At 46.2% G+C, this 25,089-nt stretch overlaps 1 protein-coding gene across 1 annotated transcript in view; it reads right to left on the bottom strand.

Moving 5' to 3' along the window:
* The window catches only part of RTTN (rotatin), a 96,860-nt gene that overhangs the window by 15,526 nt on the left and 56,245 nt on the right, over positions 1–25,089 (bottom strand). Inside the window, exons 32-38 of the mRNA XM_075532648.1 lie at positions 19,154–19,225; positions 13,560–13,749; positions 11,861–11,952; positions 7,958–8,051; positions 5,629–5,821; positions 3,740–3,830; positions 1,735–1,885 (exon numbers count right to left, since the gene is read on the bottom strand). Coding sequence (XP_075388763.1) covers positions 1,735–1,885; positions 3,740–3,830; positions 5,629–5,821; positions 7,958–8,051; positions 11,861–11,952; positions 13,560–13,749; positions 19,154–19,225 — 883 coding nt within the window. The remainder of the gene's footprint in view (positions 1–1,734; positions 1,886–3,739; positions 3,831–5,628; positions 5,822–7,957; positions 8,052–11,860; positions 11,953–13,559; positions 13,750–19,153; positions 19,226–25,089) is intronic.

Below are 25,089 nucleotides of genomic sequence, written 5' to 3'. Positions count from 1 at the left end.
TGCATGCGCTGCTTCTACGTTAGTCTAGTTCCTCCTGTGCCCCGTGTCCCCCAGTACCCTGGGCAGAGGGGAAAAGGGAAGAAAGAACAGGCCAAGGCCAAAAAGAAAGAGGAGCATTCTGAAGAACTGAGGGTTATTTCCCACAGGGAAGACTGGACATGAGACATGAGACAGGACCTTGCAACTTTGCTGTGGCTAAGCATCCAGCCATGAACCTCTGAAGGAGGGCCACGTCACCCTGATCCCTCTCTAGTGTAGGGTGGCTGTCCAAGGCCTCTGCTGTTCCCGCCACCACCGCAGCAACATCTTCCCCGCCCCCCACTTTCATCAAATCCTGCTATAAAACCCTCCTGGAGAGCTTGGAGCAGAGCAAGCCTTGGCTCTAACCGAGTCGTTCCACATCTTTTTTCACTCTCAGCTCCCAGAGGAGCCTCTTAAGAAACATTTTTCCGATTCGCTATCTCCATGAAATTTTAATCCTGTGGATGCACTGTACTTCTGCTGGGTACTGTGTACATATCTGCACGCTACACGTGAAAAGGGTTAGCTTCATCTTTCATACTTATGCTTTGTATTTGGTTCTGTCTTAAGAATAGCTAAATAAAATATTTAAGTCAAAAGTTAAATTAAAAATTAAAAAGCTAAAACAGTAAGCTTAGGGAGGGCTTTCTCGGCTAGGGTTGAGCCTTGGTGGCCACAGGCTACTGTCATATTGTGAGCTTTATACCACTTTCTCCCAAGAATCCATTTTTGCTCCCTGGGGGGAGTGAAACAACTGGACGCTGAGAGCCAGCGTGGAGCCCTCCAGCAGGGGAGAAACACTTGGAGGTCAGCTTCTCCAAAACGCTGGCGAGGACTTCGCTTTCTCCCAGCATCCCAGCAACTTGCTGGCTGTGCAGTGAAAATGCTCAGCAGGCCCCACGCGTTGGCCCCAGAGCGATGACGGCTCCTCAGTGCCAGAGTGCCCACAACGCTTAGGAGAGTCTGAAGACGGACCTGGCGCCAAACAAACAGCTCCACAGCTCCAGGATGGGGACATGAATGCAAAGACAACAGGAATTGCCAAATGACTATGATCCATGACTGAAAACCATCCTCCCTCTTGGGTCTTGAGACCCAAGTTCTGACAGTGTTTCAATGATCTTAACTGCCACGCATTACACTCAACTTCGCATCAGTGTGTGTTTTTCAATACAGTTTCAGAACCTTGAGAAAATGTTCTTATTCATTTTCCCTGTCCAAGATGGCAAATGCCGTATTGGTCAGTCACTTGGCCTTAGTCACCATGCATAGGGTTAATCACCGCCTAAAACCCCCTTACTCGGCACACAGGATGTAACAGCGTGGCTTCATTTACACGGGTGGCTTGGGGCTGACTCTTTGCCAATAAAACCAAAGCACACACTGCCATGAAGTCAGTTTCAACTCATGGTGATGCTCTAAGATGGAGCAAAACGCCCCAGTGTTTCCCAGACCGCATGTCTTTTCAGAAGGCTGCCTCATCTTTCTTTCTCCCGTGGAGGGCCTGAGGGGTTTAAACTGCAGACCGTTTGGTTAGCACTTGCTGCCTGGAATAATTCATTACAAGTATCTCCACTATAAAACACATTGTAAAGAGCTTCACCGACCACGAGCCCAGCCCAACTGGTGACCTGGCGATGAGTGTTCTGTGCTGAGAAAGGTTTCCTTCTCCACAAGAGTCACTTCCACCAGCGCTACCCCAGCGGCCCTCACCTGCGATGTTTTTAGTGGGAATGGTGAGAACTCCGATGACGTTTGCAAGCAGCGGTCTCAGCTCGTCCTGGCCCACTAGGCCAGGGTCGACCAGCAGGCAGGACTGCAGCAGCCTGGTCACAGAGGAGAGGTACTCCAGGAGGAAGGAGACCTGTCAGAAAGGAGACCAGTCACAGAAGCAGGCAGAGCACAAAACCTGTCACTGGGAGAAAGCAGCTTACTTCTCAAGGCGTTATCAGAAAGCACTCACAGCAGAGTGCAATGACATTAAAAAATTAAAAACCCTAACAAAAGGTTCTAAGTTTTAGAAATGATCTGAACTGAAAACACACCAGACCAAACAAGTTTTCTCAGACGATCGGCATTTCTGGCCACATCAACACTGTCGGTTGCAGTAACATCAAACAGAGTGATAGTTTCAAAGCTAAACTTTGAATTCCATTTAGAGAAAGAAAGCCTTTATCGTTGCCAAGTAGCTCAACTGTAGAATCGATATTCTGGAAGATACCGAAAAGGGCATTCTAAAGCCAGAACGTCTACAATTCTATAAAGAAAGACTAGAAAATTGTCTTTAAAGTGGTCAACTGAGGCAAAGAGGAGCAGGGACAAATCTATTAGCCGAGCTCTTACTACAGATGAGAGACAAGCCCACCCCACCCCCACCCACCCCTCTCTCTCTTGGACCCCCACCAGCCTCCAGCACAGAAACAAAAATTCCTGTTTGGGCGGAAAAACCAAATCTTCTGCCACCAGTGCTGATAAAACCATCTCTGGAATGCCGTCTGGCACTACTGTTGTAATAGCATTAACTGGCCAAAAAATGCTCTGAAAACATTATGCTCAGGATCCACCATGACTGCAGAAGAGCTGTGGTGTTTGTTTTCCAATCTCCTCAGGCAAAAAGATGCTTAGTCCAGGTAAGGGGAGTACTGCAGAGATATTCAGACATCGCTCAGTCTCTGGCTCTGTCTCTCTCTCTCTCTCTCTCTCTCTCTCTCCACACACATACACACACGGATATACACACATACAAGGAGACTTCAAGAAATTTGGGAAGGATTTTCCACAGCTAATAAGCAAGTCCTGCATATATGAGTTTCCTCTGCCTGTATTTGAAGCTGCGTTTAAAGAGGGAGTCAGGGGCTTTCGGCATTGGTAGATGGGTCTGTGCCTCTACAGTCACTGGTCTTGGACAATTTCAAAATTGCTCTTCTGCCCTACTTTGCCCAAGGAGTGGCCTCCCTTTTCCCTCTGCAGAGCTGTGTGACACAAAGGGACTGGGGTGGGGTGGGGTGGGGTGGGTGTGGAGCTCCCCAGACCCCTCCTATCAGGTAAAGCTCTATCTCTTACTTCTACGAGCAGCACTGAAGGGAGGTCCTCTGGATCAGCAGCTGTACACCTGAAGCACTGCACTACCAAGGACCCTTGTACTAGACTGAGTTCCAAAAAATACCCATAATTTAGCCAGTGAGCATTTTAACAAATTTCTCTTGGGTGAAGACAGCAGACATCACTGAAATGGTGGGAAACAGGAAGGTGGGCTGTACCACCCCCGTGTGGTCATGTCGTGTTCACACAGGCAGGACCTGGACTGAACAGGGACAGCTGGTCATGGACCCTCATGGGGACAACAAAGAATGAGGTGGTCACACTCACTGTTCCTGCCCACCCCCAGAGAGCATCACAGCAGAAACCACGGCCAGCCCGCCCTAGACTAGCTGGAAGGCTTCTCTCGCCCTCCAGGGTAACAGAATGGCTGTCTGTGCTGCTAGGCCAAGGCCTTGAACCAGCTCTTTCTGGATCCCCTCCCCACATGAGAATCAGAATCTACATCTGCAGATCCTCCAGGGCTCTCAGGTATCACTGGGGATCCTCACAGGGGGTGAGTAAGTATCAGCCTGGGACCCGGTGGCAATGCTGACCCCAATTCAGAGTACCCGGGGTGGGAGGCGGGCCCTCTGCAGGGGCTCAGGGTCACCATACACACATAGTTTAGGATACTTACCTGGGCCTCAGTGTGCTCCACCGGAGATGAGGAAGGCAGGGGCGTGCTGAGCTCCTGCACACACTTCTCCACGAGGGTGGAATCGGCGATGCTATTGGGGATAGAAAAGGAAAACAGCTCAAACTGCAGGAGGGCTTCTAACTGCAGGCTGGTAACTCTCAACTTGAAGTTTGAAGTTCACCTGAAATCCAGCTCAAAGGAGAGAGGATGTCTTTTAATAAACAAAATGTTATTAAAAGACATGCTATAAATTTTCAGAAAATGGTATCAGATGAATATAAGAAGGCAGAAATTTTAAAGAAATGAATATGCCTTAAAGCCTCATTAGAATAAAACAGAACACAGTCTTTCAGGGCAGTGAATACGAACAAGATGTTCCAACGTAAAATGGGACGGAAACTGGCCACACACTACGTTTTGGCCTGCTATCGTGGAGCAGGGCCATCGAGTCTCTAAACCACACCAAGACAATACCAAGGTACAGTGGCCGCACGTAGGACACAACTGCTGCCCTGCCGCGCCATCCTCACAACCGTTCTGTTTGAACCCACCATTACAGCCACCGCGTCAATCCATCTTGTGGAGGGTCGTCCTCTTTTTTGGCTGCCCCCCTATTTTACCAAGCATGCTGACTTTCTGCTTGTCTTCATGCTTGTCTTTCCTGACAACATGTCTAAAATATGTGAGATCAAGTCTCTAAAGAGCATTCTGGCTGTACTTCTTCCAAGACAGATTTATTTGGATGGATATAGATGTATATGCATAAGGGTAGGTACAAGTGTTTTCATATGTTAATAATGCAGAAGTACATACATGGACGTATGGCTATGTGCAGGCAGGCACATATTCTCACTGAAGACACAGTTAATTGCAGAATACAAATGGTAAAGGATGTGTTTTAACATCCCAAGGAGAATGGGGAAAGTGCCCAGCAGTTCCTGTAGATCCAGCAATTCCATTATTCAGAAAATACACCCAGATAAATGGAAGCACATGTCTGCACTTCACACACAAATGTTTGTGCAGCATTATTCACAATAACCCATTGCTGTGGACGAATGGTCCATCCACACACCGGACTGCTACCCAGTCCAGGAGCAGCGCCGTGCTGGTAACGTACAAACAGGCGTGAGTGCTGTGCTAAGTGAGGACGTCAGCCACTGGGGCTCTGGCAGTATGACTCCATTATATTACATAGAGAGTCTAGGAAGGGGGACTCATAGCCAGAATGTGCATGAGAGGCTGCGTAGGGTGAGAGATGGGAAGTCATGACTAAGAAGCATGGAGTTTCTTTTTGAGGTGATAAAAATATCCCAAAAACTATCTGTGCTGATGGCTGCCCCTCTCCTTCACATAAAACCAATGAACTGAAAACCTTGAATGGGTGAATGGTGCGGCATCTGAATTTTCTCTCAATAGAGCTCTTTTTAAAAGAAAGGAAAAATGTCTAGACAAGAATGAGGGCAACGTATGTACAAATATGCTTGATTCAATTAATGTATGGATTGTAATAATGAGTTGCACGTGCCCCCAATAAAATGATTGGACAAATAGAGAGATAGATAGATAGATAGATAGATAGATAGATAAATAAATAAGTAAATAAATAAATAGGTGGAAAGGGATGGTTGAGGAGCGTGCAACCAATCACTGGAAGGCTGGAAGAGGAACAGCACTAATGTCTGTTTTACTCCATGGTGGTCAAGGAAGGAAGCGCGGGAGGTATCTTACTCTGCAGGCAAACAACCTGGAGCAATAGGACAAAGCCACACCTGGCTCCTCCTAGGGGTTCTCTGCTTGCAGCATCCAGCACCCTCAGGGTTGCCATAGAGTGGGGAACGTGCCTGCATTCGCCAGTGTCCCTCCCGCTGCCCACACCAGCTTCTCACCCACAGAGCCGCCCAAGCAGCTGGGTCTGTCGGAGGGCCTCTGTAGTGTCCCCTGGAGCGATGGCCACAAGGTTGCCCAAGAGGCTGCACATAGCCGAGAGGAGAGAGGGCGTGACCCAGACTTGAGGTTTGGGCAGAAGAGCCGAGAAGGAGGCATCATGTGGCGGCCTCGGCCATGTCGCTTCGTGCTGACCTATTGGAAAGAAGGATAAGCTCAGGACCGTGTCCTCTGCCTCATAGACAGACGCTTGTTCACAAGGTCTCAGCACCAGAGGGGCGTTCCTCAACATGCTGGGGAGAGACAGAGATGGCTGGGAATATACCAAGCTGTTCTACTCGTCTAGACACTTCAGCCAGTGGTCTCCACGCCTGTTCCTTAGCTCGGCTGTCTGTTTGTCTGTCTGTGTGCATGCACATCTGTCCTGGGTGAGAGTGGCATTCAGAAAGGGTGCATAAGCAAATGCGGTGAAGAAAGCTAATGGTGCCCAGCTGTCAAAAGATAAAGAATCTGGGGTCCTATAGGCTGGAAGATAAACAAGGGGTCATCTAACTGAGAAACAACAAAGCCCACATGGAAGAAGCACATCAGCCTGTGAGATCACAAGGCATCGAAGGGATCAGCTATCAGGCATCAAAGACCAAAAGAAAAAAAAATCATAGCATTGTGAATGTGGGGGAGTACGGAATGGGGACCCAGGGCTCATCTGTGGGAAATTGGATATCCCCTGGCAGAAAGGCCGCAGGGAAGAGATGAGCCAGTCAGGGTACAGTGTAGAAACGATGATATATACAATTTTCCTCTAGTTCTCGAATGCCCCCCCCCACTATCATGATCCCACTTCTACCTTACATATCCAGCTGGACCGTAGGATGTACACTGGCACAGATAGTAACTGGGAACACAGGGAACCCAGGACAGATGAACCCCTCAGGACCAGTGGTGAGAGTCGCAATATTGGGACGGTGGAGGGAAGGTGAGGGAGAAAGGGGGAAGAGATTACAAGGTCTACATATAACCTCATCCCTGGGGGAACAGACAGCAGGGAAGTGGGTGAGGGGAGACATCGGATGGTGTAAGATATGACAAAATAAAAACAATTTATAAATTATCAAGGGTTCATGGGGGAAGGGGAAGGGAAGGGGAAAAATGAGGAGCTGATACTAAGAGCTCAAGTAGAAAGCTGGTGTTTTGAGAATGAAGATGGCAACATATGTACAAATGTGCTTGACACAATTGATGTATGTATGGATTGTGATAAGACTTGTAGGAGCCCCTAATACAATGATTAAAAAAGAGAGAGAGAGGGTTATTTATAGGGGTTCACAATCCTCTCTCTGAAACCCTAGGGGCCAAGAGTGTTTCAGAATTTAAGGCACCTTGGGATTTTAAAGGGATTGTCAGGGACAGAGACCACACATGACTCACCACCCAGTGGGCACATCTCCACTTGGAGCAGGGACCTGGGTTGCTCCGCACCCTTATCTCCGGTGAGGAGGGCAGCAGGACGGCCTGGCACTAGCCAGGCTGTGAGGCCAGGAGGATCGAGACCTTGGCAGGTTCTGCTCCCAAGCATTTTGTGAGAAAACATCTCCTCTCGGGGATGTTTGGGTTTTAGAAATGAAGACCAGGGATGGTGGGTGATCAAGTCTGCCTCCACCCTTTCCAGAAGACCTTCCCTCCTCATTTCTTAGTTCAAGAAAACTCAGGTTTAAAAGAAAACCCTCCACATATATGAGGCACAAATCATCACACACCACCACTTGGGATCCACAACCACCTTCGCCTCCACCCTTCTTTCCCGGCTCATAGATGAGCCACAGGTGGAATGAATGCATCTTTGGCCCTTAATGATGCTCTTTTATAATCACGACCCTTCCTTTGTATGACTGCAGTACAGAGATCAGTCAGGAAAGGAGCCCGGATGTGGGGGTATCCTCTAATCGATAGGCCTGTTCCTGGTAAAACACAGGAAAGAGCTGCTCCACTCACTGGTTTGCTGTTAACAGAGCCCCACTGATTGGCAGAGCTCGCTCCACCTTCTGTCTTCACTGTTTCCGGAGGAGGAGTTAACCATCCACCAATGCCTATGGCTCCAAATTCACTCACTGGCCTCTGAGCTTCATTTAGGAGCAGCCAGGTGGAGGTGGGGTATAAGCCCCATGTATCAGCCAAGAGAATCTGACTGGGTGAGTTTCTAAGTACTGATTGGGACCTTGAGCTGTGACTTATTTCATAGCAACTGCACCCGTCTGAACAGCTTGCGCCCGGTTCTGTCTGTGGCGACGTGTCCCTTCTGCTTTGGGGGGCAGGGAGCTCCAAGAAGCATACCTGGGACCACGAAGTGCTCTGCAGCCGCTTCCAGGGCCAGCGCTGCTGGTGATACCAGAGACCTGAACTCGGCACTGCCCGCTGAAGGCGCCACCTATGACACAGGACAGGGAGTCACTCAAACGTCCCTGTCGCCACGGTGAAAATGGAACCTAAGCGGCATTTACCAAGAACATCCTGTGTTCGACGGTTTCCAAGAAAACCACATCGTCACTGTTGCCAGGTGCCATCCAGTTGGTTTTACGCATAGTGGCTCAGATCAAAACAGCTCCCGGCCCTGCGCCCTCCTCACTGGGTGGGCCCATTGCTACAGCGACGTGTCAGGCTGGCCTCTCTCTTTCCCTACCCTGCTCCCATACCGCAGACCCTCCTGATAACACGTGCTCAGTCTGCGAATTGAAGTCTCATCACTCGGCTTCAACATCTCCAGAGAGCTAATACATCTGTGAATGCCTTTTCCTACTTTCCGGATAGAGGCTGTTATCATTCACATAAATCAGAAACTCAAAAGCAAAAATCTTTTGACTGGCAGTCCGTTTAGGAGCCAGTTCCAGCTTACTACCCCAAAGAGGCAAGGCTGGGCAATGTTATTGGAGTGAGAGTCACAGTGTTCCTTGGGTGGTCTGCATTTCTTAACTGAGGGTAAAAGGTTTGTCTTCGTAAAATGTTGCCAGGGGTGCACAAAACCTTGAACAGTGCCTATCAAATGACAGAAGCGTTGAAAGCATTTTCTATACCTTAACCCATACCAGAAAAAACTGGAGACACACACACAAAACAGCACTGGTAGCAGTGCATTTCAGGGTATAGTACTTACTTGTTAAAGCACGGCATAGACGTTCTGCTGCTGGTGAACCAAGGTCACCCATGGGTGCAAAGATGACACCCCACCCGCCAGCCCCATGTGAGAGAGACCCCACCTGGGGTGGACAGGGGACTCTGTTTCTCAGGGAGCACATGCCTCCCATACCCAGATGCCCTCCACGCTCAGAGCGAGAGCATCTTCGAAGGACTGATGTGTACACAGCATGGCACTCAGGTCGGTCACCGGCAGCAGTGAATGAAAGCAAAATTAAGGCTATTTGCACTTGCAGGACACAGTGGTAAAGAGAAAGTAAACTGAGAGAAATCAGGAGGAATGCAATTTAAAACCCCTTTTAATGTCATGAGGGCTGGTCCTCTCTCACCTCTTCGAGCAGAATGGGCAGTGTGAGGTTAACAAGGAGCAAGACAAGGCCTTGAACCTGGATAGATGTGTCCAAATGAACAGCACTCATAGACACATACAGATTAAGCATGTTCAATGACCCACAATTGCGTCTTTGTTAAAAAGCAGAGCTGTCTACAAGTGGTTATGGAACTCTGAATGGAAAATGGGTCCTGTGAACAGATATCAAGAAAGTGCTCACACGCCTGTGGAGGATGGAGAGGGGGCAGACTCCTGACACCAAGCCTGAGATCACAGCCAAGACACATACCTGGCTCCTGCCTCAAACGCCATGGGGTTTTTGCCTGTGAAAATGATAATGATGCTGAAATATTTTTACTGAAGACTTTTCCCACTGGCATATGAGTCAGAAAGCGCTATTGTTGACATTAACAAAGATCCCTCTGCCTCCGCGCTCCCCAGTGGTGCAGTGCGTGAAGCATCAGGCTGCTAAACCAAAGGTCAGCAGTTCCAACCCTCCCTCCAACTGCTCTTTGAGATCAAGATGTGTCGTCTGCTTCCCTGGAGACTGCAGCCCTGGAAATCAATCCTGTGGAGCAACTCTACTCTGTCCTATAGCGTCCCTAGGAGTTGTAATTGACTCCTGGCTGCCAGTTTGGCATTTGGGATTGGCATTTCTAGAATTATTCCAAGAATCTCTTAAGAATGATGATTCATTTAACACCCATGAAGCTTTCTCGCAATAATATCTGTGGGCATGCAAGTTCTTCTCTGACACTGCTCACTGAGAATCCGAGTTAATGTTACCTTAAATATTTCAAGGTGGTCCTGGGTGAGATTTCTAAGGAAACTCAGGAAAAGCCTGTCTTCTTCCTCTCAAACTTTATCATCCCAAATATAACTTTTCAACAACATACGTGGAACTATACACGTGGACTTCAGCACGTAGAATACACAGGCCCAGGGCAGCCACCGTCATGAAGCGAAACAATGGGAAGCTCACTATCATCAGGCAAAACAAGGTCCAGAGCTGACTATGAAACAGATGACCAATTGCTCATACACATGTTAGGCAAAGCTTAAGAAAAGCAAAACAAGTCCACGTAGTCAAACAAGACCTTGGGTCTATTGCATCTGAATTCCGAAACCCCTTCACTAGCACATTCACTACACTGACCACTAACAACGAAGTCCAGTGAGCTGTGTGAGGACATCTAGGGCCTCTTCCACGAAGCGAGCAAAGATCACTGCAGAGACTGGAGAAGAAAAGACCAAATTTCACAAGGGACTCAACTGTGCCCTTGAACGTGAGTAACTAAAGCAAATAGAAGAAATGAGGACGTAAAACATTAACTGAAGAATTTCAACCTTCAGAGTATTATAATGAAAAGTGCAAAGTCTTGAGGTTAGGAAAACACATGGCATTTTTCAAGCTAACCCACAGCCATCCAGTCAACTGACCCCTAGGAAGCCTACCAAGCACCAGAGAACTGCCCTAGGGTCCCCACAGCTCGGCACCATGTCAGGGCAGGGGGCCTCGTCTTTCTCCCATGGAGCACAGAGCAGTAACAGATTCCTGTTTGTTGAGCCCTTACTATGCAGAGATAACTAAAGAATGCACCAGGGTTTCTAGGCGAGCCTATCACCTTTTATACAAACAGGGCAGCCCGCAAAGATTTACTAAGTAGGTATTGATGCTGCCCTTCGGGGAACTAAATCTTCAGGTACGACAACTCATTTTGGTACTTAAAATTATTGCTTCTCTTGATTGGAGAAAGATATGCACTATCTCTAGCCTAAAAAGGAAAGCATGGCATTTGCTAGAACTGGAATAATTATCTCACTTGTCCAAATAAAGGTCATTTTGCACTAAACCCAATCTGTTTTATGTTCAAAAAAAAGAAAGAAACTATTCTTAAAACTTTAGAAAATGGCACTTCAGCAACTCGAACAGCTCGTGAGAAACTGCAGGAGGTAAATCTTATGCCTGTATGATTATTTATTATTCGCATATTATTCTCTATCTTCCCTCTGGGAAGCGGGGCTGTCAAGCCATTGCCTCCCTAATAGAGCCTACAACACAGTAATTATTCCCAAAATTCTAAAATGAAATGTAGTATTTTCCAGTTGAGAATACATGATTTTGTATGCTTGTAAAATGATTGAATCAGGTCATTAAAAAAATACTTAAACATCTCATACTTTTTTGAAAACAAAGCAACTTATCAGTGAATGCAAAACATGAAAGAGAGGCAGGCAGGCATACATTCTAGGTGTTTCCATTCATGAAGCTCAGGGCAGACGGCAGACCCACCATGCGAGTCACTTCAGTGGGGTGACTTGCTCTAAAACGGGGCTCCCCTCCAAGAAAGGGGCAGGGTCGAGCTTTCTCATCATCTGAGCTCCGTTCTCTTTGATTATGACTACTGCTGATAAACACCTAGTATTGTTTGTATCACACTTCTGTCTAAAGAAGACGGAAGGGAGATGGAAATCTCTCATCTACGAAGAGACGTTCGGGACAACAGGTGTAGCTGTAGTGGAGTGAGGCCGGCACTAGTTCAGATACCAGCTCTGAAAGGTGACTTTAGGATGGACCTGCATGGATGATGCAGAGACTAAACAAGACCTCTTATGTAGACACCTCCCATCACCCGGCCTTGCATTTCACAGCCAGCCCTCCCTCTCCCCCATCTGGACCCGCAGACTGCAGATCAGGCACTCTTAGCAAGTACCATTGTTTCCGAGGTGGAGAGAGAACTTGGATCTTGGTCTTGACTGGAGACCGTAGAGGGAGTCCTCCAGAACTTGAAGGAGTCATCTAAACCTGGGGTAATAAGAAAATTGTTAACGAGGATACTCTTCTGAACAGCTGATAGAAAAAAAAGACTCACTGAATCAAATCCATCAAGAACTAAGAGAAAAGGCTTGCCTAATTTTTATTAGCCTTACTTAGCTCACAGGTGAAGCTTGTCTCACAAGGTTAGTACTTAATGAGCATGCATGTATGAAAAGATTGTTCATGTGCAGACCTAGAAACCCTAGGGGGCAGCTCGTACTGCTCCACCCCAGGGGATCGCTGAGTCACAACCAGCCTGATGACTATGGGCACTTTCCTTACGTAATGGTGATGTATAAGGACACGAGGGCCTCCCTTTGAGAGTCAGGAGGATGACAAAGAGACTGCTGATCTCTAGGCTTGTGATCCAACGCTGTGCAGTCAATGTAGGCCGGAGAGAAAGTGAGAAATAGGAACGCTCACCTAATAAGCAGAAGAGGGATCCCCGGGTCCACACCAATAGGAATGAATAACTAAACAGGCAATGGAAGGAAGGAAGCAGGAAAGGAAAGGTCCTTTTGTGGAAAACCAATCCATGCAGAGGAAATGAAGAATTAGAACAATCCTCTCCGCCAACCAACAGAGTAGCTGATGGAGGCACAAGCCATCAAGAGGTGTTAAATGAAGGACGCAAAGCTGGGAGGTCAACTTTGCAGTGACTGTGGCTGGCAACCCCATTGCCCAAACATGCAGAGTCCACACTGCAGACAGGGGTCCCGCAGCCAGCCTGGGCCTCCTCAAGGGGTAGCTGCACGGAGAGACGCTGGGCAGGTCCTGAGCCTGACCATGCGCAGCCACCGACACACTCACACCAAACACAGTCAGCCAGGGACCAGCTGACTCTATTCACAATGCCAACTCACACTGTGCAACAGAGAGACCAGGAGACAATCTAGACTCAGGAGGCCAGGAGAATGTGATGGCTGAAGGAGACCTCCTCTTCGTACAACCAAAGTCAGGCCTGTGGCCATCCCGTTGGTTCCAACAACAGGAGGAAACCTCAGTGAGGTCTACAGAGCGTGGTGCTGATGCCTAGGCTGCTCCGATTTTGACACAGCCGTGCTGTGACTCCCCTAAAAAGTCTAGGTTTGGGGGAGTTTCACAATGAAGTTGCAAGGGGTAAGAAGCTTCATATTGGCTACTGGCCCGGAAGCCATTCAGGTGGGAAAAAAAAAAAAGCCTATCTAACAAGGGGGTTTCAGAGAGTTTGTCGGTTAAATTCCATTATTCTTTGACTTTGTTTTGTATTACATTATGGGAATTGAAATCAATGATATTGAGCAAAATGTGTGTAAGATGTTGGCTAGAAACTAATTAGCTCTATAAACCTTCACCCAATTCACAATAAAAAGGAGTTTAAAATGTACATGAGATACAGGCACAATTATGTGAAAGAAATAAGAACTGCAGAGAAAAACGTAGGAGGGAAACTGGACAAAACCGCCACAATGCCGAGCTGAGCAACAGGACCGGGGATGAAGGCTTTGTCTGAATGCTTTCCATTTCTGCCCCCAACAGTCCTTGACCTCAAACGTTTTAAACCACGACAAAAGTCACATTGTGCAAAAACCCCAACAGACATCCCCAGTTCATACCGTTGGAGTCACTGCCGTCTGAAATTCCGCCCGCAGCAGAGCAGCTCAGCTCAAAGGCGTACCGTCCAGGGAAGCAGCGCTGCACCAGCTGACTCAAGTGCTCATAGAAATGGCAGTGCTGCACCAGGGCCTGAAGGGCAGGCTTCCCCACGAGGGACAGGCCCGAGTCCTCGTCATGCACACAGGGGCCCTGTAGGAGAAAAGGGAGCCAGAGAGACGTGGACCCCGACTGCTAACATGATGTCTCTGCACAGTCCCCCACATGGTGGCCAGCAAATCCCAGAAGCCCCAAGTCCTGGTCACCACCTCACGCTGGGCACTTGCCTCTGCCTTGCCACAGTGGCCAGGAGCTGGGCCCTGGCAAACTAGTTTCAACTCTCAGTGTTTGCTGCCTAAACCCCCCTGGAGGTAGGAAGCTGGTCTCTTCTCCTCTTTCACACTCTCTCATAGTTTAAAATGTTTCTCTGAGGAGCCACCGCTTGCACCAATCCTACTCTTGAGCTGCCAACTACAGTCAAAGCAGTGTTTTCCAAACTACAACAAAGTATAAAATGTTGGGGTCCAAGTAATTATTTTCAAAACTAATTTTGTGTCTATCAATCAGCCACATAAACTAAAATGGCTCATCAACATGAACTGTCACTCTGTTCTCCATTCAATTACACCCAGGGGAATATGTGTGCGTAAAAACACAAAGAAAACAAAGACAGGAAGCGATGCCACAAAACTCACGGAAGCGCCAGTAAGAAAAGTATGTTCAAAAATCCCATGGTATCTCGGGTCCATCTTCCATCACTGTTGGAAACCCCCCACAGTTGCTCTTCACCCACTCACTCTCTGCCTTGAATACCAGGCTCCACCCTAAGCCATCTTGCCAAGACCCCCAGCTAGTTCCCATTTCTCTGTGTCCCTCACAGTCCACTCTGCAGATCAGACAGTGACCTGCTCGGTCAATAACCTGGGTCCCATCCCTTCTGTTCCTTTAACCCTCCAGAGGCTTCTGGAGACCAGACTCCGTGCTGGCTCAAAACCAGCTCATGACAACCAGTGCTGTGGTGCTAGCAATAAGGATAATATGCCTGAAGTCAAGCTAAGTCTGATGGAGATAGTCAAGATAACCTTAATAAAAAGAAATCACAACTAACTGCTGATAGAAATATGAACTATCCAGGTTGTTTGTTTTTTTTTTGGGGGGGGGGGGGCAAACAAGCTCACTGCCATCAAATCAATAGACTCATGGCAACCCTGCAGGACAAGGTAGAACTGCCCCTGTGGGTTTCTGAGGCTAACTCTGTAGGGGAGCAGAAAACCCTATCTTTCCCTCGGGGAGCGGCTGACCTGGGAGTTTCAGACCGCTGACCGTGTAGTTAGCAGGCCGATGCATACCTCACTACACTCCCAGGACTCGGTGGGGTGGCAAGCAATCCTAACATGCAGAGCAGTACACACTCTATTCCTAGAAAACCAATGCACAGACATGAATGCTTCATTTCAGAGAGAGAGAGAGAGAAATAAACAGACATTGCATCGACTATAGAGGCTGCTCACTATGAAAATCCACGAACCTATCCAAACAGGGCTTGAATAAATTATCATCATGTCATGGGATACTGTACAGTTGTGGTTTTCATTTTTAAAAATTGACTAAGCCAGTAGACTTACAGTAGTATTATTGGGGACAACAGAGTACAAAGTGCAGAGATACATATAAAATTGATCTATTTTATAAAGCAACAGAATAAACACTTCTCTGTATCTCAATGTGTAACATATTAGCCTTCACATATGTAGACATGTGTGTCTACATGTGTAACTGGTTGTGATTGAACACTGAAAAATCAGTAAAGGGAACTATTAGGGTTCCCCTGTGCTCACCTCCCACCCCACCCAACCCCCAAAATAAACCTGCGCTGAATCTCTGGCCCTGGTGCCTATGGCTATGATGTTTGTAAACAGGGCTTTCTTTTGTTATGCTAATGAGCCACACCTGTGTAGGTGGTTCCTAGACCTACTTACTTCTGAATTATAGAGACCAGACTATATACTGACACCCCACACGGGTGGTGTGGACACACAAGGCACCGAGAAGACAGGTGCCAAGTAGGGACCATCGCCACCAGAGGCACCAACAAGGAGAGAATCAAAATGCTGCGACCCTGATTTGAACTTTACAAGAAAAGAAATCTCTGCTCGTCAACGTGTAGCATCACACAGCAACACAGACTAAAACAGATACACATGAAAATGTCAACGTGTGCGGATGAAGAATGACCTAAAAGAAGCAGAAATCACTCTGAGTGACAACGCGAACTATTCAGATGTACAAGTAAAAAGGCTCCAATGTAAACGATCAGATTCAAGAAGGAGGACAGGATCCTAAAAACAAAGTTGGTCCTTCTAAAAGAGAAAGCATGCCCACACACTGTGAGGTGATGCCAGCTCGAGTGCAAATGCAACCATGCCAGGGGCGGGGCCAGGGTTAGCTGTGGCCGGGGAGGCGGAGAAAGCAGGGCCAGCACAACCACATCACATGCCCTTCATACGGGGCCACCTGGGGTGAGGGCGGGACGGGTCCTAAGAGCTAGGAAGAGAGGGAACTAGAACCAGAAGCTGCAGAGTGGGGCAGTGGAGACACACACCGTGGGAGAACAACATCAGCAGGACACTATAAATGGGCTAATCCTAATGTATCAATACAGGACTCGAACAAGCCCATTGCTCCAAGGTCCTCAGAGCACGGCAACCGCAGCCCGAGGAGTTAGAATCAGCAAAAGGAAACACCATTCCTGATAATGGACAGGGTGAGCAATAGCCTAACGATTTCCTTTTCGCTTTTAAGCACCTTTACTTACTTCCAGAGGCCTGATGGGAGTCACAGTTGGGTTACTAACCTCAAGGTCAGCAGTTCTAACCTACCAGGCGCCACAGGAGAAAGAATAGGCTTTCTACTCTCACAAAGGTGTATAGCAGCGGTTCTCAACCTGTGTGTCATGACTCCTTTGAGGGTCAAACGACCCTTTCACAAGGGTCTCCCAATCCATAACAGTAGCAAAATTACAGTTATGAAGTAGAAACTAAAATAATTGTATGGTTGGGGACGTCACCACAATATGAAGAACTGTAATAAAGGGTTTGGCATTAGGAAGGTTGAGAACCACTGGTGTATAGTCTCATAACCCCCCGGGGGCAGTTCTGCCGTGCCCACAAGACCACTATGAGTCAGAATTGACTCCATAACAGTGAGTCTTTTGTTTAATCTTGTCCGTTTTAAGTGTTTATTACTTGAAACAAATAATTTCCCCTAAAGCATTAACTCATTCACAGTGTTTTGTTTTGTTTTGTTTTGTTTTTTTTGGAGAGAGAGAGAGAGAAATAGACCACATCCTGGCCCACCAAGCTCCTAGGACAACATTCCTGCTCAGAGCAGCCAATGCACAGGGAGAAACGTAGGGCCGGCCCCACCATGAGACACGACACCCCCTTACTGACCCACACGCTATAGGGAACAGCAGTGGAGCGCAAGCCATCATCTGCATGAAAGGTGGTCCAGCTCAAGCTTTGCAGCGAGGACTAACGGCACGAGTCCAGACAGTGGAGTCGTCCATGCGGGTGCATGTGCTGTGCGCCACTTCATGGCCATCAGTAATTGAGGAGATTGTCTTCTGGCACAGGGAAATCAGCAGTCTAATTGCTGCGTCTGGAGATGTCTGCCTGCTAAGCAGCCTTGCCCTCGGGCCATGCTGGGCTGCCAGCAATGCTCAGAAATGCCAGGGAGACCTGCCAGGGCAGCACACGAGTGAAGAACTCTGTGCACAATCACCAGGTACCATTAAAAACAAATCTGCGAGGAAAACAAATTCATTATGTCATAGGAAGCACCAATTACTTTGGAAACATTGTTCTCAAGAATGCAATAAAGTAGAACATTAATTTTAGACCACACATTCCAGTCCTAGTTTCCTACTGCTGGTCTACCCAGTAGCTGTGATTGAGAAGGCACCAGATGTAGAAATCGCACTGAGGAAGCAGACTCAAGAATAAAACTTTCCAAGAAAACAATTGATTTATAACCAATTTAAAGTGCTACAATGTGACCAGGGGACAAATAGATACTAGTGACATTACAAACACTGAACAATTATGTCAATTAAGAAGATAGTGAAAATGTTACCGCATCCCTGAAAACAATCCATCGTCAGAGTGATTCTCCATGAAGAGTAAATGTCATCATTGTATTAGACATGAAAATGGTATGCACTGCACCTGTCTAAAATGCACACCAAGACAGACACAGGAATCAGTGGCCTTGCTCTATCCACTGAGAAACCAGACAGGTGCCTTCAGCCCAGGTTCAGTGAGCACATGGAAAACCCGGATTTTGATTTCTAAGCCCCAGTCTCCACTAAAAAGGAATCGGGGCCCTTTTCAACTCAACCAGGAAAAGCCTGCTCTAGGCATACATCGAGGACCCCTAAGGTGATATATCCTCCCAGGGGTGGGGTGGTACAACTCCACTCTGTGAAGTTGTATGACCTGAAGCAAGTCCCACAGAAACCGCAGACAGACCTAGACAAGGGGATAGAATGGCCAGTAAGCATCAGCACTAAGTATTGCTGAAATAGATCCTAGATAAATGAGTACATTAGCTATTTGCAATAAAGAACATTAGTGGGACAAAGGGTAAAATTTGAATAATTCCATGATTTAGATTTGGGTCAGTACTACTGTGGCTATTTAAGAGAACATTCTTGTTGTTAAGAACTTCACACTTAGGCACTTGGAGGGAAAGGACCACTCTGCCTATACCTCTCTAGGCTTCAGGAAACAAAACAACTTCTGACAGAGCTAAAGGAACTATGGAAAATGGTAAAGTCAGGAATCTGGAAAGTGTAAGAAAACTGCTGTGTTGCTTCTGCAACTTTTCTATAATGCTAAATTTCTTTTTAAAATTTTATATTAAGAATCCATTATATCACCCATAATTTATAGAAGAAAATGCTTGCTATTCAAAAGTACAACATTCCAGAGAATAACATAAAAGAGAACTGTAGGCCAGAGTGGGGTGGGGGAAGGGGTAGGAGATGGGTTGTTACCACACACGGTATGCTGGGTCACACTCAGGAGGATCAGGGAACCATGGCAGTCGCCCTACAAACAATGTGTCTACAATGATGAAAGCAGCAACACAGTGACACAGGGAGAAGGAGCCAGGCTGGAGCGAGCTGGGAAAGAAGCTGAGCAGAGAGAGCAGCTGAGGGACGCCAGGCCAACAACGTAGTCCTCGGAGCCAACACTTCTCCAACTACAGCTTACGTGCACTGACCACTCACCACCCCAACACTACACACTCCAAAGGCCCTGGAAGCGGTTCTACAACTTAACACAACTCAAAGCCAAGTCCGCTTTAAGTGATGCTGGAAGGTGGGGAGAAGACTTTCAAATTTTGATCCCGCATAAGAAAACACTGGCCATCTCTTTGAAGAGATCCTGTTGCCTTGTGTAAAGTTTCCCTGGTAATAAAACATGCATATGCTCACACATTATCGGTTAACCCCAAATACCTACCAAGTGGATAAGGTTGGAGAGACACCCACCTGCCACGTGTAATCCTTCGTGATTTCACTCGGCATTGGAATCATGAGCAGATTCTGAAGAATAAACGCAGCCTGAAAGGAAAGGAAATGTCAATACTGCCATCTTGCTGTCATCGCTGACATAACCAATGTGTCACCAAGAGGGAAAAGCCAGGCCCCCTCCTTCTTCCCAGTCAGCTGCCAGGAGGGGCAGTGGGGAGGGGACAATCATGGCATTTCTTACTCAATTAGGTGAGCCCCTAGCAGCAGATGACATTACATGGTAAAAAATTTGTACTGTTTTTCCTATTTCAACAGTTTTCTAAAAAGAGATTTGTAGAATATATTCTGAAATAATTTTTTAAGAAATATAGTTTCAAATTTCTATTATGCCTTTACGGATTTTACACACACACGCAATCTCCCTTCTCCCTCACATACAAGCCCCTCTCCATGAAACCTTGCTAATACCACAAGTCATGAATTTCCAAATGAAGGTCCTGAGGATAATCAAATGAAATGGTCAGAATAACATGGGCACTGAAGACAGGTGAAGGCAAGCTTAGGCTGTAACTACAACGGGGTTGGGGATGGGGGTGCCCAGAGCAGCAGCAGCTTTAGGGGTGAACATCCCATGATCTGAACTGCAAGGAAGAAGGCAAGGCTCAGAGGACCACCAGCGAGCAAGTCTCTGTGTAAACAAGGAGGCGGGCAGGCAGCTGACAGCAGTCTTTTGGGGTCCCACTGGGCTCTAGTTAGTGGTAGGCCCAGGAGCTGCTGTTTCCTTTATAAGTCTCCGAATACTAGCTCACTTTTTTACAACTATTTATCTGATGGATCATTCTGATAAAAACATCAACAAAAAGAATTTTTGTTTAATTGCCCTCCCCTATGCTATACTATATGCCAGGGGGGATCACACTTTTTCAGCATGCGAGCTCCTTATAAAATGATCCAGTCAAAATTATCTACCAACTACAAAAATGCAAAGCATTTTATTTATTTTACGTATTTATTACATTTATTCATAAATGCACTGAGAATCCTTTATAGGTACAATGTGTATGTACCTTGCATAACCACCTGAGTCCATATTGTACAACCCCACACAATTAACTATGTATTACATTTTTTATCATCACCTGAGTTTACTCTGATGACCTGCACTGAATGGAATAAGCCGCCAGGGATGCATAGTCCGTATAGTAGCTGCTGGCAGCCAGCCTCAAGCACACTTCCAAATGATCATCAGTCGTGGTGGAACGGTACTTGGACTTAAGGATCTTTTTTTTTTTTTTTTTGCTTTTTTAAAATATCATTTTATTGGGGGCTCGTGCCACTTATCACAATCCATCCATCAAGCACATTTGTGTCAAGCACATTTGTACATTGGTTTCCCTCATTCTCAAAACATTTGCTTTCTACTTGAGCCTTTTCCCACCTCATTTTCCCCCCTCCCCACCATCCCCTCCCTCATGAACCCTTGCTAATTTATAAATTATTATTATTTTGTCCCATCTTAACACTGTCCGACTTCTCCCTTCACCCACTTCAGAGTTTTATAATTCTTTTTTTTTCTTTTTAAACGTTTTATTAGGGGCTCATACAACTCTTATCACAGTCCATACATATACATACATCAATTGTATAAAGCACATCTGTACATTCTTTGCCCTAATCATTTTCTTTTCTTTCTTTTTTTTCCCTTTTCTTTTTTTACATTTTATTAGGGACTCATACAACTCTTATCACAATCCATACATATACATACATCAATTGTATAAAGCACATCCATACATTCCCCGCCCCAATCATTCTCAAAGCATTTGCTCTCCACTTAAGCCCTTTGCATCAGGTCCTCTTTTTTTTTTCCCCTCCCTCCCCGCTCCCCTCTCCCTCATGTGCCCTTTGTGATTTATACATCATTATTTTGTCATATCTTGTTTTATCCGGAGTCTCCCTTCACCCCCTTCTCTGCCATCCCTCTCCCAGGGTGGAGGTCACATGTGGATCACTGTAATCAGTTCCCCCTTTCCAACCCACTCACCCTCCACTCTCCCAGCATCGCCCCTCACACCCTTGGTCCTGAAGGTATCATCCACCCTGGATTCCCTGTGCCTCCAGCCCCCATATGCACCAGTGTACAACCTCTGCCCTATCCAGCCCTGCAAGGTAGAATTCGGATCATGGTAGTTGGGGGGAAGAAGCATCCAGGATCTGGGGGAAAGCTGTGTTCTTCATCGGTACTACCTCACACCCTGACTGACCCATCTCCTCTTCTAAACCCCTCTATGAGGGGATCTCCAGTGGCCGACAAATGGGCCTTGGGTCTCCACTCTGCACTTCCCCCTTCATTCAATATGGTTATATATATATACACACACACACACATACACATATTCTTTTTTTTTTTTTTTGCATGATGCCTTATACCTGGTCCCTTTGGCACCTCGTGATCGCACTGGCTGGTGTGCTTCTTCCATGTGGGTTTTTTTGCTTCTGAGCTAGATAGCCGCTTGTTTATCTTCAAGCCTTTAAGAGACTTAAGGATCTTTATGTGGGAAAAGGCTGACTCACATAGATAAGTAGAGCTGAATAATGCAATCAAGGCGGTAGCACATTTTCTCATGTTTGGGTGCTTTCCCTCTGAGAGTAAGTTCCAGAACTGTTCATGCGCTCTGGACTTCAGCTGAATGTCGGTTTGTAGTGTCAAATAGAGGAAGGAGCTTGGTCCAAGTCCTGCCTAACAGAGCTCAGAAGACAAAGCCTCTGCCTAACCCAGCAAGAGAATCTTTGAAAGGCAGAAATGGCAGGTATCTCCCAGCCTCACAGCAGGAGACCAGACTTAGCCAAACAGGCAAAACCCCAGCCTCTGTTCTTGCTGTAGTTGGTTTGAGTGACCAAGAAAATGCCCAGAAGCCCTTGTAGCAGCCTGCTGATTCTAAAGAACAGGAGTCTCTTATTGAAAGAGTAATACAGTTTTTATCAGGAAGTTTTAACCTAAGTACTCAAGAAATAAAAGTTGATACTGGAGTCGATCAGAGTAGTGAAGTAAAGCCAAAAGCTGTGATTAAATCAGAAATTATTAAGAGCGGTAATTGGGGTTCGCTACCTAAGAACTATGGGATGTTTATCAGGAAAGTCTAATGTAAATTCTCAAGGTGTTCTGATTGTTGCTGGAATTATTGAACAAGATTATGAAAAAGTTAAGGCAGTGATGAATTCTAATATCTCATGGTTTATAAAAGAAGATTGCTTAAGCCAATTTTTCCTTCCTTGCATTCCTAGAGTAAAAGTGTATGTCTATCAGGAAAGAGTACTTGAGAAGCCTGACCACCCTTTAAATCAAGGGGTCTTCTGGAATGCTGTTGTGGGGAAACACCAGCGCCCCCACATGGAATTAGAAATTGAAGGGAAAAGGGTTTTAAACTTTTGGATATGGAGTCATTTCCTTAGAGCAATCAAGAGGGCCTGAGACCCTCCCATTAACTTCCCCTAAATCCAGCTTGGTAAGAATGAGTGAAGTTAACCAAGAGTGACGATTGCAAGGTTGTAAAATCATGCAGGGTAAGAAGCTTGAAGGGCAAAGCGGCTTAACTGAGCCTGTAACCTCATTGGTAAGCTTGGAGAAAAAATGTAAGTTTGGTAAGTTACTTCAAGAACAGCTGAACAAATTTATTAAGAATTTTTTCAGTCTTTCAAAGTATGGTAAGAAGTTCTCACAATTTAGCTCTCTTAATTCTCTTCGAGCTGAGAGCGAAAATTTACATAACAATGAAGGCTATCTAACTAGTCCTTATATTGGGTCAAAGCCTAGCAAGTTAACTGAGACTGCTAGCAGTGCTTTGAAATCTGAATTGTTAAAACAGAAGGGTGAGAAGAAGAATCTTATGTGTGACAAAGTTCATTTAGTCATTTTAACCCCAAAATTTTTCTCCTTACTAAAAGCTTGTAATAAAATTAGGGAAGATAAACACGTTTTCAATTCTACAGAGAAAACTGATCCTAAGAAATCCGAAGATGATGGAAACTGCGTTTGGGATCCAGGTCCATTCACCTGGAAAAAGGGTTATGCATTTATGTTTTTACTGAATAAAGCTGTTGGACTTTCTTTAAAAGGCTGCAACCACGTTTGGAGAAAGATGAACAAGGAAGAGATGGAGAAGCCACCCAATATTAATTATAATTCCTTTTTCAGGTTAATGACACCCCGAAGAGAGGGGCTATTTGTTTATATTTTCACAGGTAAAGGAGATTGGTAGATTTCTCTTCAGCCAGCAGGGCCCAGAAGAAAGCAGGGAAGCTGATGTGTGACCTGACCTGTCCTGTTACTAGTTATTCAAAACATCAAGAAGACCTCGCAGATTCCTGAGAATGGCGATTGCTGACCGCTGAGATATTTCTTCTGTAGCTGACACTGTCTAAGAGAAACTCTGGGACTCTATCATAACTGAACATTTTATATAATAAACTGGCCTATTATATATAAGTAACTATTTTATATAAATAACTGGACTATTACTGCAGACTTTTGCTAAAAGATCAAGATTTTGGACTTGTCTATGCTATAATGTGATTGGAATATAACTGATTTCTGTGTAACTCCTTACGTATATAATGTAACATTGCATGATTGGGATTTGATTAGGAAACATTTGCAAGGATTTAAGGGAAACATTTCATTGGGTATTGATCAGCTTAAAAAAGATATTTTCTATACATTCAAAGAGGCTTGAGGCATCTCCTGGCTCTGATATAATTAAGCAATTGGTGAAGGGCATGGAAGGATTGGACCCTCGTGCTTGGGTTCAAAGTATTTCTCATAGCCTGGGTTCCAGCCTAACAGTGCTGCTCATTATCACAATTTTCATCCTGGCTATCACGTGTGGCTTCTATAGAAAGCTAAGGCATATGAAGGAGAATCATGTGGCCTCCATGGCACTTTTGAAGTTCGCGCATACTGTGAGGAGCAGAGAACGGGAAGAGAGTGTTTAAGGACGAATCCTTCATTGTCTCGCAAAGGAGCCTGGAAGGCTAGGTTTCTAGTGGTGGGGGGGACCCCTACCCTTGTGAGTAATAGGTAAGTCCTAATCACATGCTCATGACATTGTTCCTCACTTTACCCTCCTTATGGTGCTGATCTGAGGTTGTCTCTTACAAGCACACAGCTGTTGCTGTGTGGCCGGCAGCTTTAACTAGAGAAGCAGACATTCCTATTTGGCTCGATTTCTTCCCGCCGCGGCATCCAATCTCTCATGCCTTCCTCCAATAGGAGATGGACATAGGGGGACTTTATCCTCCATGCCTGGATTCAAAATGTTTCTATTAAGCCTGAATTTTTGGCTACATTAATTGGATCATGGAGTTTTGCCTTGACAGCTTCTAATGTATAGAAAATAACCATGCAGCCACTGTGGCTCTTTTGAATTTTATGTATAAAACAAAAGGGGGAATTGTGGGATACAGAAGATTTCTCCCAAGCAGTCTCCCGCAAATATATGCCAAGCAGCTGCTTGCGAATGACCATACACATCAGAAGTAGGTCAGGGGTTATTCCCCCTGAGAGCTATCAACCATCTAGAGCAAGTTTATCCAACAAATAGGGTCCACTCCCTTCGGATAAGGATAGTAATAGTCTGTTTCCTTGTAGGAGACCCCAAAGAGGTCAAACCGGCCCAAAGATGACTAAGGCTAGGCTGCCATCTTGAATCTAGGGTCCACCCATCTTGTCACATGTATACCCCCAATCCCTCTTCCTACTGCGTGTATGTGCCTAGACCACCCCTTCTGATTACTGTATTGCCTATAGTACAGCCCCTTCCTCTGACGTATGTCCTCGCCTGCAATTAGGGGGCTTCCATGTCCCCAGAGAAGATAAAAAGCCTGGGCTAGCATTAAAGATCTCTCTCTCTCTCTCTCTCCCTCCATGTGGACCATCGAGTGGGGCTGAGGTGAGC

Source organism: Tenrec ecaudatus, chromosome 15, assembly GCF_050624435.1.
Source record: "Tenrec ecaudatus isolate mTenEca1 chromosome 15, mTenEca1.hap1, whole genome shotgun sequence".
Lineage (NCBI taxonomy): Eukaryota > Metazoa > Chordata > Mammalia > Afrosoricida > Tenrecidae > Tenrec > Tenrec ecaudatus.
This window is presented reverse-complemented; position numbering and strand designations above follow the sequence as displayed.